The following is a 12,578-nucleotide window of genomic DNA, read 5'->3' as shown; positions in this document are numbered from 1 at the left end:
ACCATGTTATAAACACTTCAGTAGCATACTTTTTTCCTCACGTAATAATGTATCAGAAAGTTTCTCATGCTCTTCTTCCACGTGCTCCATGACCACTCCCTCACTGGATTGATGCCTTTGTTCAAACACCACCTTGGTGAGGCATTTCCCAACCTTTCTCTTTAAAACTGCAACATCCCTTTACCAACCTGGCAGTCTCTTTTTCCTTATTTGCTCTTTATTTTTATGTAGTATGTATCACGTATATTAAATATCTTTTACTTAAATCATTTTTGAGTATTCTACTCCTCCTGATAGGGTATAAAGTCCATGAGCATAGCCCTTTTTAAGTGTGTTTACTTTACTATTTAGTTAATTAGTTTGATTTCTCTCTAGTGTCTGGAATAATGCCTGGCATATAGAAAGCACTCAATCAGTGAAGAAATAGATGTCAGGTTTAAATTAACATCATCATTTAAAAAAATTTTTTTAAAAGATTTTATTTATTTATGTTTAGAGATGGGGGAGGGAGAGGGAAAGAGATGGAAAGAAACATCAATGTGTGGTTGCCTCTCACATGCCCCCCACCAGGGACCTGGCCTGCAGCCCAGGCATGTGCCCTGACTGGGAATCGCACTGGTGACCTTTTGGTTTGCAGGCTGGTACTCAGTCCACTGAGCCACACCATCCAGAGCTTAATATCATCACTTTAATAGCTGTATGATTTTCTAGTGTTTGACTGACTATAGTTGATTTTTATCAATACTTTATCAGTAGAAGTATTTCTGATTATTTTGATTATATTTTATTGTGATGAAGATTCTTTAACATGATTCTTTGTATACTTTTTCATTGCTTTTGTATAATAGGGTAATTCATTAAAAGTGGTATTGCTGTATCAAAGTATATAAGTATTTATGACCTTTGATACCAGTTGTTAATTTTTTTTGAGAAAAGTTTATCTTTAACACTCATATACACACAAGTACCATATAAGAGGCTGATTTTGCTGTGCCATTAACAATATTGTGTTTCATCACTATTTTTAGTCTTACTCTTTCTGTTTAAATGCAATTGTTTACAACATTATATCAGAATCAACAAATTATTTTTTAGTTAAGCAGCAGAAAATAAAAGAAAAATAGAAAGGTTACTTTTCTCACATATAATTATGTGTAATAAAAGCCCGAACTCCACACATGTCTAGTGTGAGAAGTAAGGGATTGAAGTTACTTGGTCAGAGATACTTCCCTGCTTATTTACAGATGAAGATGTGTCCTTGGAGGGAGGCTGAGCTGTTGCTGTTTTGAGGAAAGTGAGGCCAGGAGGCCAGGAGTGCAGAACCTTGCCCTCATGGCCATTGCTGCTTCTGGAGCACTCACAGAGGGTCTGGGCACTCAAGACACAGAACAGAGAGGGAGTCCAGGAGCTGCTTTATCGACGATGTTCACAGTCTGTCTCCAGGACAGAGCTCTGTGCTCACAATGAGATGGGGTGGAGGCTTTGGCTCTCTGACTAAGCAGGCATTTCATCCTATCTCTGATAGGAAGAGTATATTGAGTAAATCAGGGAAATTCCTTTCATATTTTCAGTTATAACCAATGGATGATAAATAGTTTGCAAAGACTTTCATTTCCCAATGTTAGTTTTTAGAACCTTATGAATGATAAGGTTTTGTCTTGAATGATACATATATCTTGTATCATACCAATGACACAAGATATATGTCTGTATGTTATCACACAAATGGTACCATTATTATGTATGTTGCCCTATACTTTGAAGGCTCCATTTTTAAAACATTTCACTCAATGTGCTTCCTGGTGTCATTCTCTTGGTGATATACATGCCTTAATGCTAATTGAAGATGCAGTTGAGGGGGAAATTGTAAATCAAGTCTTCAAAATTGCTTGGTTTTGTAATCAGTAGCCTCTAATCTATGAGGAGAATGCCATAGCCGTGACATAAATCATTCACCTTATGGAGATTGTCACTTCTTTCGCATTTGTTTCATGTCTTCATGTGTTCTCTCTACTCAACCTCGTTCAGAGAGTTCCAGCGTCTCACATTTGGCCTGTTTTGCCTAGTGGGCAAGTTTATAGCCCTTTGGAGTAACAGTGAAGAGAAAGAATACTTGTCATTGTCTGCACTTGATTTTTCCGTATAGACATTTGTTTGACGGAGTCAAATGCAGTTTCACCAGTGGGGCTGCCAGCAGCGTATTAATGAGTAGTGCTAAGTGCTTGCTATGTAGACACTGTGCAAGTCACTTACACACAGCCGAGCCTAGTGATGTCCGACCCATGGGATGGGACCCATTTATGGGTCATTATCACTTTGTGGGTCACAACCAGCACTTTTTAAATAAGTAGATGGAACAGGCATTTTCATTGTATTACATTATATGTAGTAAATGCGGTTTCATGATATCCTTGTTTCAGATTCACATGCACTTATGCATGTCCAGATAGAAGTACTGTATCATGGCATAAAAGGTTAATTTTTTACTTTGGTTTTTGGCCTAAAAAGGTACAAGGTCACAGTTTTAACTACTTTGATCCACAGAGTGAACAGACTGAACAGAGTGAATATTGTTGCCCTCATTTAATAGGCAAGGAAAATTGAACCCAAAATGGTGGCGTTGCCGTTTTCAGAGTAAAGCGTTGAAGTGGGGGCTGTATTTTAGGTTTTGGGCTCGAAATTTTGCGCTCTTCTCTTTAGATCACACTTCCTTTCTTGTTAGTTATTATTAATGGAAGTGAATGACTGTCTTTACCTAAAGCTTATTATTTGCTCACCATAATTTAGTTTTTTACCTGCATATGTGTTTCAGCCCAGTCTCTTATGCATTCATAAGTTAATTTTTTAAATTTATTTATTTTAATTGTTGTTCAAATACAGTTTTCTGTCTATTTCTCCCATCCCAGCCCCCCCCTGCCCCAGTGCTCCCCACCTCCCTCCCATTTCCACCCCCCTTAATTTTTGTCCATGTGTCCTTTATACTTGTTGCTGTGAATCCTTCCCCCTTTCCCCTTAAATTCCTTCTCCTCTCCCCTCTGGTCCCCGTCAGCCTTTAAGTTCAGAAGGCCCTAAGTGGCTTCACTTATACATACCTTAACGTTTAGATTTTCCTTAAACATTAAAAAATTCTCCCCAGCATAGGGCCGAAGAGCCAGCAGCTGCTAGCAGAAGAGCCCTTGAGTAGTGCTGCTGCCTGCGGCATCCACGTGTCTACATCCACGTCCGCATCCTCAGGCCTCACCCCACAGCTGCTGAATAAGACTCTGTACTTTATTCACAGCCCCTTGGTCATTTGACATTGATATTTGAAAAGGCACCAGGTCATTTAAAAGGGTATATCAATGGAGTGACTAAATGGCTTTTTATTTATTTCATCATTCATCCTGCATTTTCTGAGAGTGTGCACTGGCCCCAACCTCATGCCAAGTGGTGGGGATATCAAGATAAACTACGAGTGGGCTCTGCTTGTGAGAAGCTTCGGTTCTAACTAGGAGACTGTGCCCATAAGCCCATAAATGCAGTCTAGTTTAGAGACGCCGTGATAGAACTGTGTAAGGAGGCCCCAAAGGGGCTGCTATCTAAATTCCTGGGAAGGTGTGCATATTCACATGGATGTTTGGATGAAGAAGAAATATATGTATATTGTGAAGTCAGACTTTAGTTGATGATCTGAGCTTAATTACTCCCTCGTGGTTTTCCACTACCATCATACATAAGCAGTACCTTATCACCTTCTTTGCTGGTAAAGTCTTGTCACCTTTTCACTCTGTCTGGGGCACATACTTCACGAAGGGATAGCAGGCTCTGTATTCAGGTGCATTTTCTTTTTTCTTTTTAAATATTTTAGAGAGAGGGGAAGGGAAGGAGAAAGAGTGGGAGAGAAACATCAATGTATGGTTCCCTCTCGTGAGTCCCCTGCTGGGAACTGGCCTGCAACCCAGGCATGTGCCCTGACTGGGAATCGAACTGCGATACTCTGGTTCGCAGGCCCGCACTCAATCCACTGAGCTACACCAGCCAGGGCCAGGTGCCTTTTCTATATGCTCCATCCCATGTTGCTGTTCACCTGCCTCCAGGCAGCCACATTGCTTTTCAGTGTCCCTGCCTTTTAACCTGTAGACTAGTGAGGGCAGCTTGAAAAAATATGCATAGCTGGCTGGGTTCTTAGCGGTTTTTCTTCACTCCCCTTTCAATTTAGGGCTATACATAACGGACTATTTTCTGAAGTTTAATTGGCATAAAGTAGCATTTGGGAATCAGGGATATGATGCTTTATTTGCCTACCTTATCCTTTAACTGCCTCATGGCGCTACCTCTGGAACAAAGAAAAAAACTTTGAACTTGAGTTGAATGATGTGGGATGATTTGGAGGAAATTAGTCAAGATCCTTTCCAGTTTCTCGCCACGGTGGAGGGAAGGTCCACTTTCAGCTCTGTATTTCACCAGCTTATAATTTTGAGTGAACCATTGTACCTGGTAATTGATGAATAAAAGTGTTTTGCATGTGGTAGGCTTCGAGTGGTGAGGGAAAGGGTAAAGAGGAAGCCAGGTTTGTAGACATCTGTCTGTGACTACTTTGCTTCTTCTAAAAGCAAATGTTTCTGTCTTAGATTTCATGTGTCACTTCCTTGCCCCAGTCTCCTGATGCGGTGTTCCTTTTTTCCTTGCCTGCTTATTTGTTCAAAGCTCCTGTACCACACAGGGCTGGGAGTTCCAGTTGGGTTTCCCCAGCCTGCAGAGAGGGCAGGGTGTGCACTAATGGGAAGCTCTACAGCTTTGTCGTGGTTCATTGGAAGGTCCTGCTGCTGATTCTGTGCAGCTGCTTTTCTCTAGGATTACTACCTAAGCATGTAAGATAGATGTTCTTTGATTGTTTAAAATATATAATGGAAATGTCTTTCTTTGCCACACAGACATACATGTGCACATATGGACAGACAAAGACCCACACGCTCTGTTCTTTCCACTTTACTGTCTTCTTTCAACAGGGAAAGTTCATCTTCTCTCTTAAGGTGAACTTACTCCTACAGTAACTTAGAGGTATGTTCTTTTGTTTACATGCCTATTAAAGTTGCTGAGTGACAGAATTCTCATAATAGTTCTTAGTCTGATTAAAGATAGTTATTAAGCATTTTTTATTCTAACTATCTAGTCTAATTTTGCTTTCTACCAAAGACCCATTGTCTATTCTACAACATATCTTTATTATTTATATATCTGTGTTCAAGACATTTACCATTTGTCCACATTTTAAAGTGCAGGCTCCATTCTGAATAATGCAATAAGAAGCCTGTGATACTGAGCTTGAAGAGCTGAACACTTTGGTGTAACTTTGTAACTGATCAAAGTAAGGCAGATGATTATTATGAGGTTATCATTAGGGCTTTTAAAAAATCTGCTTAATTTCAGCCTTGGCTGGTGTGGCTCAGTGGATTGAGCGCAGACCTGCTAACCAAAGAGTCGCTGGTTCGATTTCCAGTCAAGGCACATGTCTGGGTTGCAGGCCAGGTCCCCAGTAGGGGGTGCACTAGAGGCAACCACACATTGAAGTTTCTCTCCTTCACTTTCTCCCACCCTTCCCCTCTGTCTAAAAATATATAAATCTTTAAAAAAAATAAAATAAAAATATGCCTAATTTTTCCTAGGATAGTTTAGATTTATGTTATTTTCAAATAATTTCTTTTTTTTTTATTTTTATTTTTTTGTGGGCCGCTGTTTCTGCCTTTATAGTATGACCTCCAAGATTCATTCAGGTCTGATCCTATTTGATGCTGACAATTCTCATAGCATAATACAATCTGTTGAAGTAGAAGAGGATGCTCAGAAATTTTCTGTTAAGTGTGTAGTATGAAGTAGACATAGGTCTGAATAGGACATTTGAACCTGAAAATTATGCTTGAGCTAGAATTTGGTAGTCAAGGCTCCATCAGCCTTGATATATTTTGCTGATTACTTAAGATATCATTGTGTGCATTCTTCACATATGTTATGACTTTTACAAGACATAAAGGGACTTGGTGACAATTCCTTGTATTTAACAGTTATTATAATTTTATTTTTTAGTGCAGTGTTTAGCCAAATGAAGGCCAAAGGAGTTTCCCAGTCCTGGCTATACATTAGAATTAGCTGAGTTTAAGAGTAATCCTGGCCTCTGACTCTTCCTCCTCACTGCCTTTGCCCATCCCCAAGATCCTAATTGAATTGGTGTGAGATGGAGTTTTGGCATCAGTGTCTTTAGAAAATCTTCCTTGGTGACTCTAGTTTGTAGGCAATGTTTGCAACTACTGGGTGGAGTTAATAAAAGTTTTTGAGACTTATAACCCTAATAGAAATATGGGCAGGGTATGCCTTGGGATGAGTTCACTCAGAAGGGTAAGAGAAGTAGAAATGTTTCTTTATGACACAAGTCATCGAACCTTACTAATCCTATGGGGTCTAAGGTAGGAATAATAATGTGATATTTTGCTTAATGCAGGGTTTTTTGTAGTGGTCCCAAGACCAAAAGAATCAGCATCACCTGGAAATTTATTAGAAATGCAAATTATTGAACCCTACCCCACATCTACTGAATCAGAAAGTCTGGGGGTGGGATCCAGCAATCTATGCTTGAACAAGAGCTTCCAGAGATCCTGATGAATTCCAAAGTTTGAGAACCATGTAGATGGTTTTGCAGGAGCAAGAGGCAGTGCATGAAAATCTTAGCACAGCGCCTGGTACATTGTGAGAGTTCAAAAAGAGTGCTCTAAAGGTAGTGTTTGACTGCTTGGTAGTCTGAATGTGGTAGGGAAACAGACATAACTGTGAGCTACTCCCCCAGCTCTGAATTGTTTTTCATAAAGCACATGGAGCTCATGTGAACATCCGAAAGGGGTAGCAGACCAACCAGTTCAAGTCATCCTCCTTCCACTGCTCAATTTTGACCATCCTTTTTCTGAAGACTTAAGTTGCGATGCTTTGGTATGGTCCAAAAGCAGGTCGCTGAGTGATAGAGTCTGCTGCCCTACCACTATATAAATGTTGAACAGCTGAAATGCAAGGAAAAGCTACTTATACATAAATAGAGAAGAGAATTTTCCCAACATATGTAAATTATTATTTTTAACAGGAAAAGGACAAATGACAAGTTTTAAATAAATGGGGCTTTCTTTTCCTAGTAGGATTTCTTGTAGAATATTTTTAAAAGATTCTGTGTCATGAGCCCATAGAGCTCTTGGATATATGTTGATACCTCAGGTCTGAGAGCTCAGGCACGTTCTTCAACAACTGTAACTTCATTGTGCTGTTCTTGTTGGTCCGCAGTGCTGGGCTTTCCTAGTGTCCTAAAGCCTCATTACTCTCTGCTTGGATTGCATGTAGATTTCCAAGTCGATGCTTCTCATTCCAGTTTTTCATAATCTGCCCCACGTGCACTTTTCGATTAGTCTTTAGAAAATCATATTGTAACCACATGTTCTTTTCTCAGAAATCCTTGATGGATCCTCACTGCACACCTAGAATTCAAGCTACTTGCTAGTTTTACAACACACTTAAAAACTTATTTTCTCACCGGTCTATTTTATAAGCTATGGTTTATTTTGTTTTTCTATATTTATGCTATGTTGTCACTTGCTCTTTATTCCTTGGGCTCTTTTTTAAAAAAAAATCTCTGTGCCTTTATTCTTTTCTCGTTTTGCCTAGAGTGGACTTACTCTCTACATCATAATGATCAGGGACAATTTAAATGCTCAGGAAAGCCTTCCTTGTTTCTCTACCTGGGCATAAGCTTTTCTTTATCTTAGCTTCCGGTTTGTTTGTACATCTTTATACATTGCCTCTTGTATTACCCTTACTGTGTACTCATTTTTTGCCTCCTCTACTTGACTGAAGATTTATTGAGGATAAGGACCAAGTCTCACATACTTCAGTAATCCACCACCCCAACCGTCTTCCCTGTTTTGGCTAAATGTACCTGACCTCTATAGACTAGCTTTTATGCCACTTTGAATGATCAAAACTGGCTCAATCTTTAATCAATCTTCAGAAAGTTAAGGCTACTGAGTAAAGTGAGGAGAAGAAAGATAGGGAATAATTGTCATGCAAGGCAAAAATTATGTGTCAACACCAATTACGAAGCTGCAGAATGCCAGCCAATATGTGTTTTGAAGAGTACTTATACATTTGCATCCGTAGTAATTAGATGTGTATGTGTCCTTTGCATAGGTGACTTTCTTCCACCCCCACCCCCACCCCTGGATGATCCCGGTGCTCTTCCGTCTGGCTCTGGAAACTTCCCTCCTCCACCACCACTTGACGAAGGTGCTTTCAGGGCACAGGTAAGATCTGTGGTTGAAGTCATATTTGTAAGCCCTGCTAGGAAGCTCATGACATCAATGATACTTTCTGTGGTGGATAAACATTTATCCAGAGCCTACAGAGAGCTTTACAACTCACAGAATGCTAAGTCACCTTAAGGCAAAATGCCCAACTCAAAGCTTTTCAGAGTTCTGCCAGCTTGTACTCCAAAGCCTCAGAATCCTTTCCTCTGCTAGTTTTGTTTCAAACTGAAAGCCATTTTTTAGAAATGCCATTTGAGAAGTTCACATGTTCTTGTTATCCTGGAGCACACAGCCATACTTTTCTTAATTTTTTCTCTTTCCACAGACATGGCATTCTACATGAGAGTGGTTGATATTTTAAGTCTCTGTTTGGTCACAGTGGGTCCTAACTGGTCAGCAGCATCTTTCTAGCCAAAACAGCAGGAAACATCTTTCGGAGTTTCTCTTCTGAGTGAGGTTAGGGATGCACATTACAGTCTGTGCTGATTATATACAAGTGTCGTGCTCCAGAGAGGGGTGATGGCAAAGCACTGGGCTGGAGTCAGAAGCACCATGAGAAGTGATTCTCAGCCTGTGACCGTGGAGGGGCTCTGTGACCACCAGCCACCATGTAGGCAGCCAAATGATATTCATGTCAGACAGGAAACCTAAATAACAAAATCAATTACTGTTATTTCTTAAAGGTCATTATGTTACTCTAGGTAGCATGAAGAAAAAATGCAGTTCTTATCTTTTAGAAAAATATTAGAAATATTTGAGAAGGGAAATGATGTTTAGTATTTGTTTCAAAACAGTAAGAGTGGGGCACTAGTGAGAATACAGGTGAAAAAGATTAGTTATGAGTTGCTAAGTATTGGGGGCTGAGAGTTTATTCTATCCTTTGGTTTCCCTTTGTATGTTTAAATTTACCCATACTAAGTTTTAAAGAGGAAACACCTTAGGAAATAACCCCTTAAATAGTTCCATTTATTGTTTGTCTTTCTTTCCCCTACATTTTGGGTTTTGGGGAAGCAGAGGAAGAAGTGATTCATTCATTTAACAGATACTCTGTGCTCCTGTGTGAGCACCTTTAGAACACCATGGATTCGACAGCAAAAGGACACACAGGGTTCTGCTGTCATGACGCTTTATTTTAGTAGAACCAGTAGAGGTAAATAAAATGTATACAATGTAAAAAGTACAGTAGCATGGGATCAGGGCCAGAGGCTGAGGAAAGAGGAAGGGGTATAGCCCACATGGGGTACCCCTTGAGCACACACATGGTCAAGAAGACCTCCCTGATAAGCTGACCCCTACACAAAGACTGGGGGCCGGAGAGAGGAGAAAGGGCCACGTGCATTTCTTGGGAGTATATTTTTATATGGCAGATCTTAGGAAATAGATGAAGCTTGTTTTTTAATTGATCAGGTGAAATTATTAAGTTCCAATTATAACCAGTAAGTTCCAATTCAGTTTGGAGGCTAGGTCTTATAAAGGTGCTTACACATTTTCTGTCTTCTCACAGATGTCACAGACTCCCTCCGTTTTGTCTTGTGTAGGCTAGCAAAACAGATCAGATGCCAGTAATGGACAGGAGTCTTACAAAGTTTGTATTTATTTTATGCACTAGAGAGATCCCTTGTTAATAAAAACAGTTATGATCAATTTTTCTTATTTTTAGTCATTTTTTATTCAAAGAAAAAGAAAACCTTTCAAGTTTGCCTTTTGTATACTTTTGCTCTTTCATAGTGTTGGTTCTTTGCATATTTAGTTTATTCAGTTAAAAGCTTCACTTAGTCAATCTTTTCTCTTGGATCCTTATGGAAACTATTTTGTTGTGTTTAAAATCTTTATTTCTAAAAAGTTTCTTTGACTTTGTGACAACAGACTTGTGTTTGAATAGTTCAGCAGCTTATTCTAGTTTTATTATTTTGAGCCAGTCAGAATAAGTCCCAGTTTCTTCATAATTAAAAATAAAGTAACTATACCAACATCTAATAATTAAATGAAATACAGATGGATTTAAGACTGTTAAACTATAATGGCTGTGTAGATTTTTTGATGTTATAATTATTACTGGATAAAAAATAACATCAGCAAGAATAATAATAAGACTTTGCCAAAGTGTTTCATTTAGGGAAATTCAGACATGGGGCTTTTCTAAAATTACGAAAAGTCTTATTCTGTACGGGCCCTGTCTCGGTAACTGTTCTGAAACCACGACTTTGTTTTTGAAAAAGAAGGAAATAAACAAAAAGCCTGTTGCCATGTTGGCTTATGTTCTCTGCAAAACAGAAGGAAGAAGGATAAAAAATAAAATAGAGTTTGCCAAGTGGAAAAGGACAAATCTGGGAGGGAGAGGCCTGGCATTCTTGATTATACGGAAGGCTGTAGGCGAGTTCAAAAGAGAACGGCAGGCCCCTCCCTGGTGTGGGGGTGACGCGATGTGATACGATGGCTTGGCCCTGCTCTGGCTGTATCCGCATCACCTTTTGGATGGGAGCTATGATGTATCTCAAGGTAATCTGCTCACTGGAGAAATTTTTATAATTTTTCCTCTCAACCATGGTGAAGGCTCATGTTGCCAAGTCCAAATTATAGCTGGTGGATGTGTGTTTTTATGTTGAAGTCTGTTTATGTTTCCTGCCAAATTTTCAGGTTTAAGCCAAAAGAATGTCTACTAAGTGTTGACTATAAGAATAATAAGATTTCCAGTGCTAGAAGGGACCTAAGAGATAATATAGTCCAGCCCTGCGCCAAGCATTTGCTTGAGGCCTTCTTGAGCACTTGCTAAATGACTTCACTCTCTCTCTTTACAAATGGGGAAATGGAGACCCAGGAAGGGTAGATTGTGTAGTTTCTGATTGAACTCTTAATAAATTTGAGAATTCTTGATGCCTAGATTTTCCCTTTATCTCACTGTACCAGACAGCTTGGGCACATGATTTTAAGGCTCTGAGGTTCAGGTGAAGAAGGGGTTTCGTGCTCTTGTTTGGAACACCCAGGTGGTGCTACAGTTTTTGCTTGACTTACTGAACCTTTGATGTTTACTGTAGACTTTACCTTTGCAAAAAGCAAATAAATAATTTAGTGTCAAGAATTCTTATTTTGAGAATTCTTATTTTTATAGGAAAAGATGACTCCTGGAAAGAAAATGAGATATTTTCTCTTCTATCAGGATCGGTTTGAACTCAGTAACTGTGAGGTTTGGAGTGGCCATTTAGCAGTCACTTCTTTCATTCACTGGTTCTTCATACATTTGCTGTAAATGGAATACCTTCTCTAACTTAGCCATGCATGCTGGGGATTATAGTCTTAGAACTTGGCATTGTGGATGTAGTGCCCTGAGTCTCGGTCTTGGGACTGTTAGCTTTCTGAGCTGATTCCACAGTTGGTAATTTCTTTCTATTTTAGCAGAAGCAGGCACCTGTTTAGCACTGTTTAGCATAGGTTCAAAGGGGGAGAATGCATTATAAACTTTCAGATTTGCAAGGAAATAAGAGGTTATAACTTAAGTCCCCTTTCTGTTGTTTGAACTTCCAATTTTTTTTCAATTTTGTAAACTATTTATGGGTGACTACTATAGGTAAGCCAATGTTGAAGGATGAGGTGGATCAGCTGCCAGCTCTGAATCAAGTTTGGAAGCTTCATCAAAGTATGTAGTATTTTTAGGACTACGAGATGCACTGGACCATAAGACGCACCTAGGTTTTAGAGGAGGAAAATAGGAAGCCAAAAATGTGGTAAAATATTTAATAACATAAATAACATAGGCCACCCCCACCAGTGAGCCAGGTAAGCTACATTCAGACTATAAGACGTACCCCCCATTTTCCTCCCAAATTTGGGGGGGGAGTGCTTCTTATAGTCTGAAACATATGGGTGTGTGTGTGTTTTCCTAAATTAAGGTGTTTCATGGTAAATTATGCCTAGTTATCATGCTTTAATCAGAAGCACACTCTAAGTCCTATATGGTGGTGGAGGGTCAGTGACATAAAAACTGACCAGAGAGAGGCAGCAAAGATTTTTAGAAACAGTTTCATTTGAACTGAACTTTGATGACTGGGTAGGACCTTAATTTTCAGATGGGTGCATGGATTTTTCAGCAGCGAAGTGGTAATGAGAACACAGAGGAAGAGGAGCACCATGGAAGTGTGGCACACCTGCATTTCTGGCCCTGGAATTTGCCCTTTATTCTGGAATCACGGACAATTTATTGCAGGTCTTCGTCACTACTGTAACTATAAGGAGGACATCCCCAGGTCTGTGCTGGCTGCCGAGTGG

General features: G+C 39.6%; 1 protein-coding gene across 13 annotated transcripts in view; it reads left to right on the top strand.

Annotated features, from left to right (window-relative positions):
* LPP (LIM domain containing preferred translocation partner in lipoma) overlaps positions 1-12,578 on the top strand; it is a 628,850-nt gene that overhangs the window by 260,452 nt on the left and 355,820 nt on the right. For 11 of the 13 annotated variants that reach the window (XM_037131738.2, XM_037131739.2, XM_037131740.2 and 8 more), the window contains one exon: positions 8,200-8,312. The exons of the other annotated variants lie outside the window; for them this stretch is intronic. In XM_037131738.2, coding sequence (XP_036987633.2) covers positions 8,200-8,312 — 113 coding nt within the window. The remainder of the gene's footprint in view (positions 1-8,199; positions 8,313-12,578) is intronic. 13 annotated transcript variants of the gene reach the window in all.

The sequence above is a fragment of the Artibeus jamaicensis genome, unplaced genomic scaffold (assembly GCF_021234435.1).
Source record: "Artibeus jamaicensis isolate MK-2021 breed Jamaican fruit bat unplaced genomic scaffold, CSHL_Jam_final scaffold_474, whole genome shotgun sequence".
NCBI classification, from domain to species: domain Eukaryota; kingdom Metazoa; phylum Chordata; class Mammalia; order Chiroptera; family Phyllostomidae; genus Artibeus; species Artibeus jamaicensis.
The sequence above is the reverse complement of the archived record's forward strand: the minus strand, read 5'-3'. Positions and strand labels throughout refer to the sequence as shown.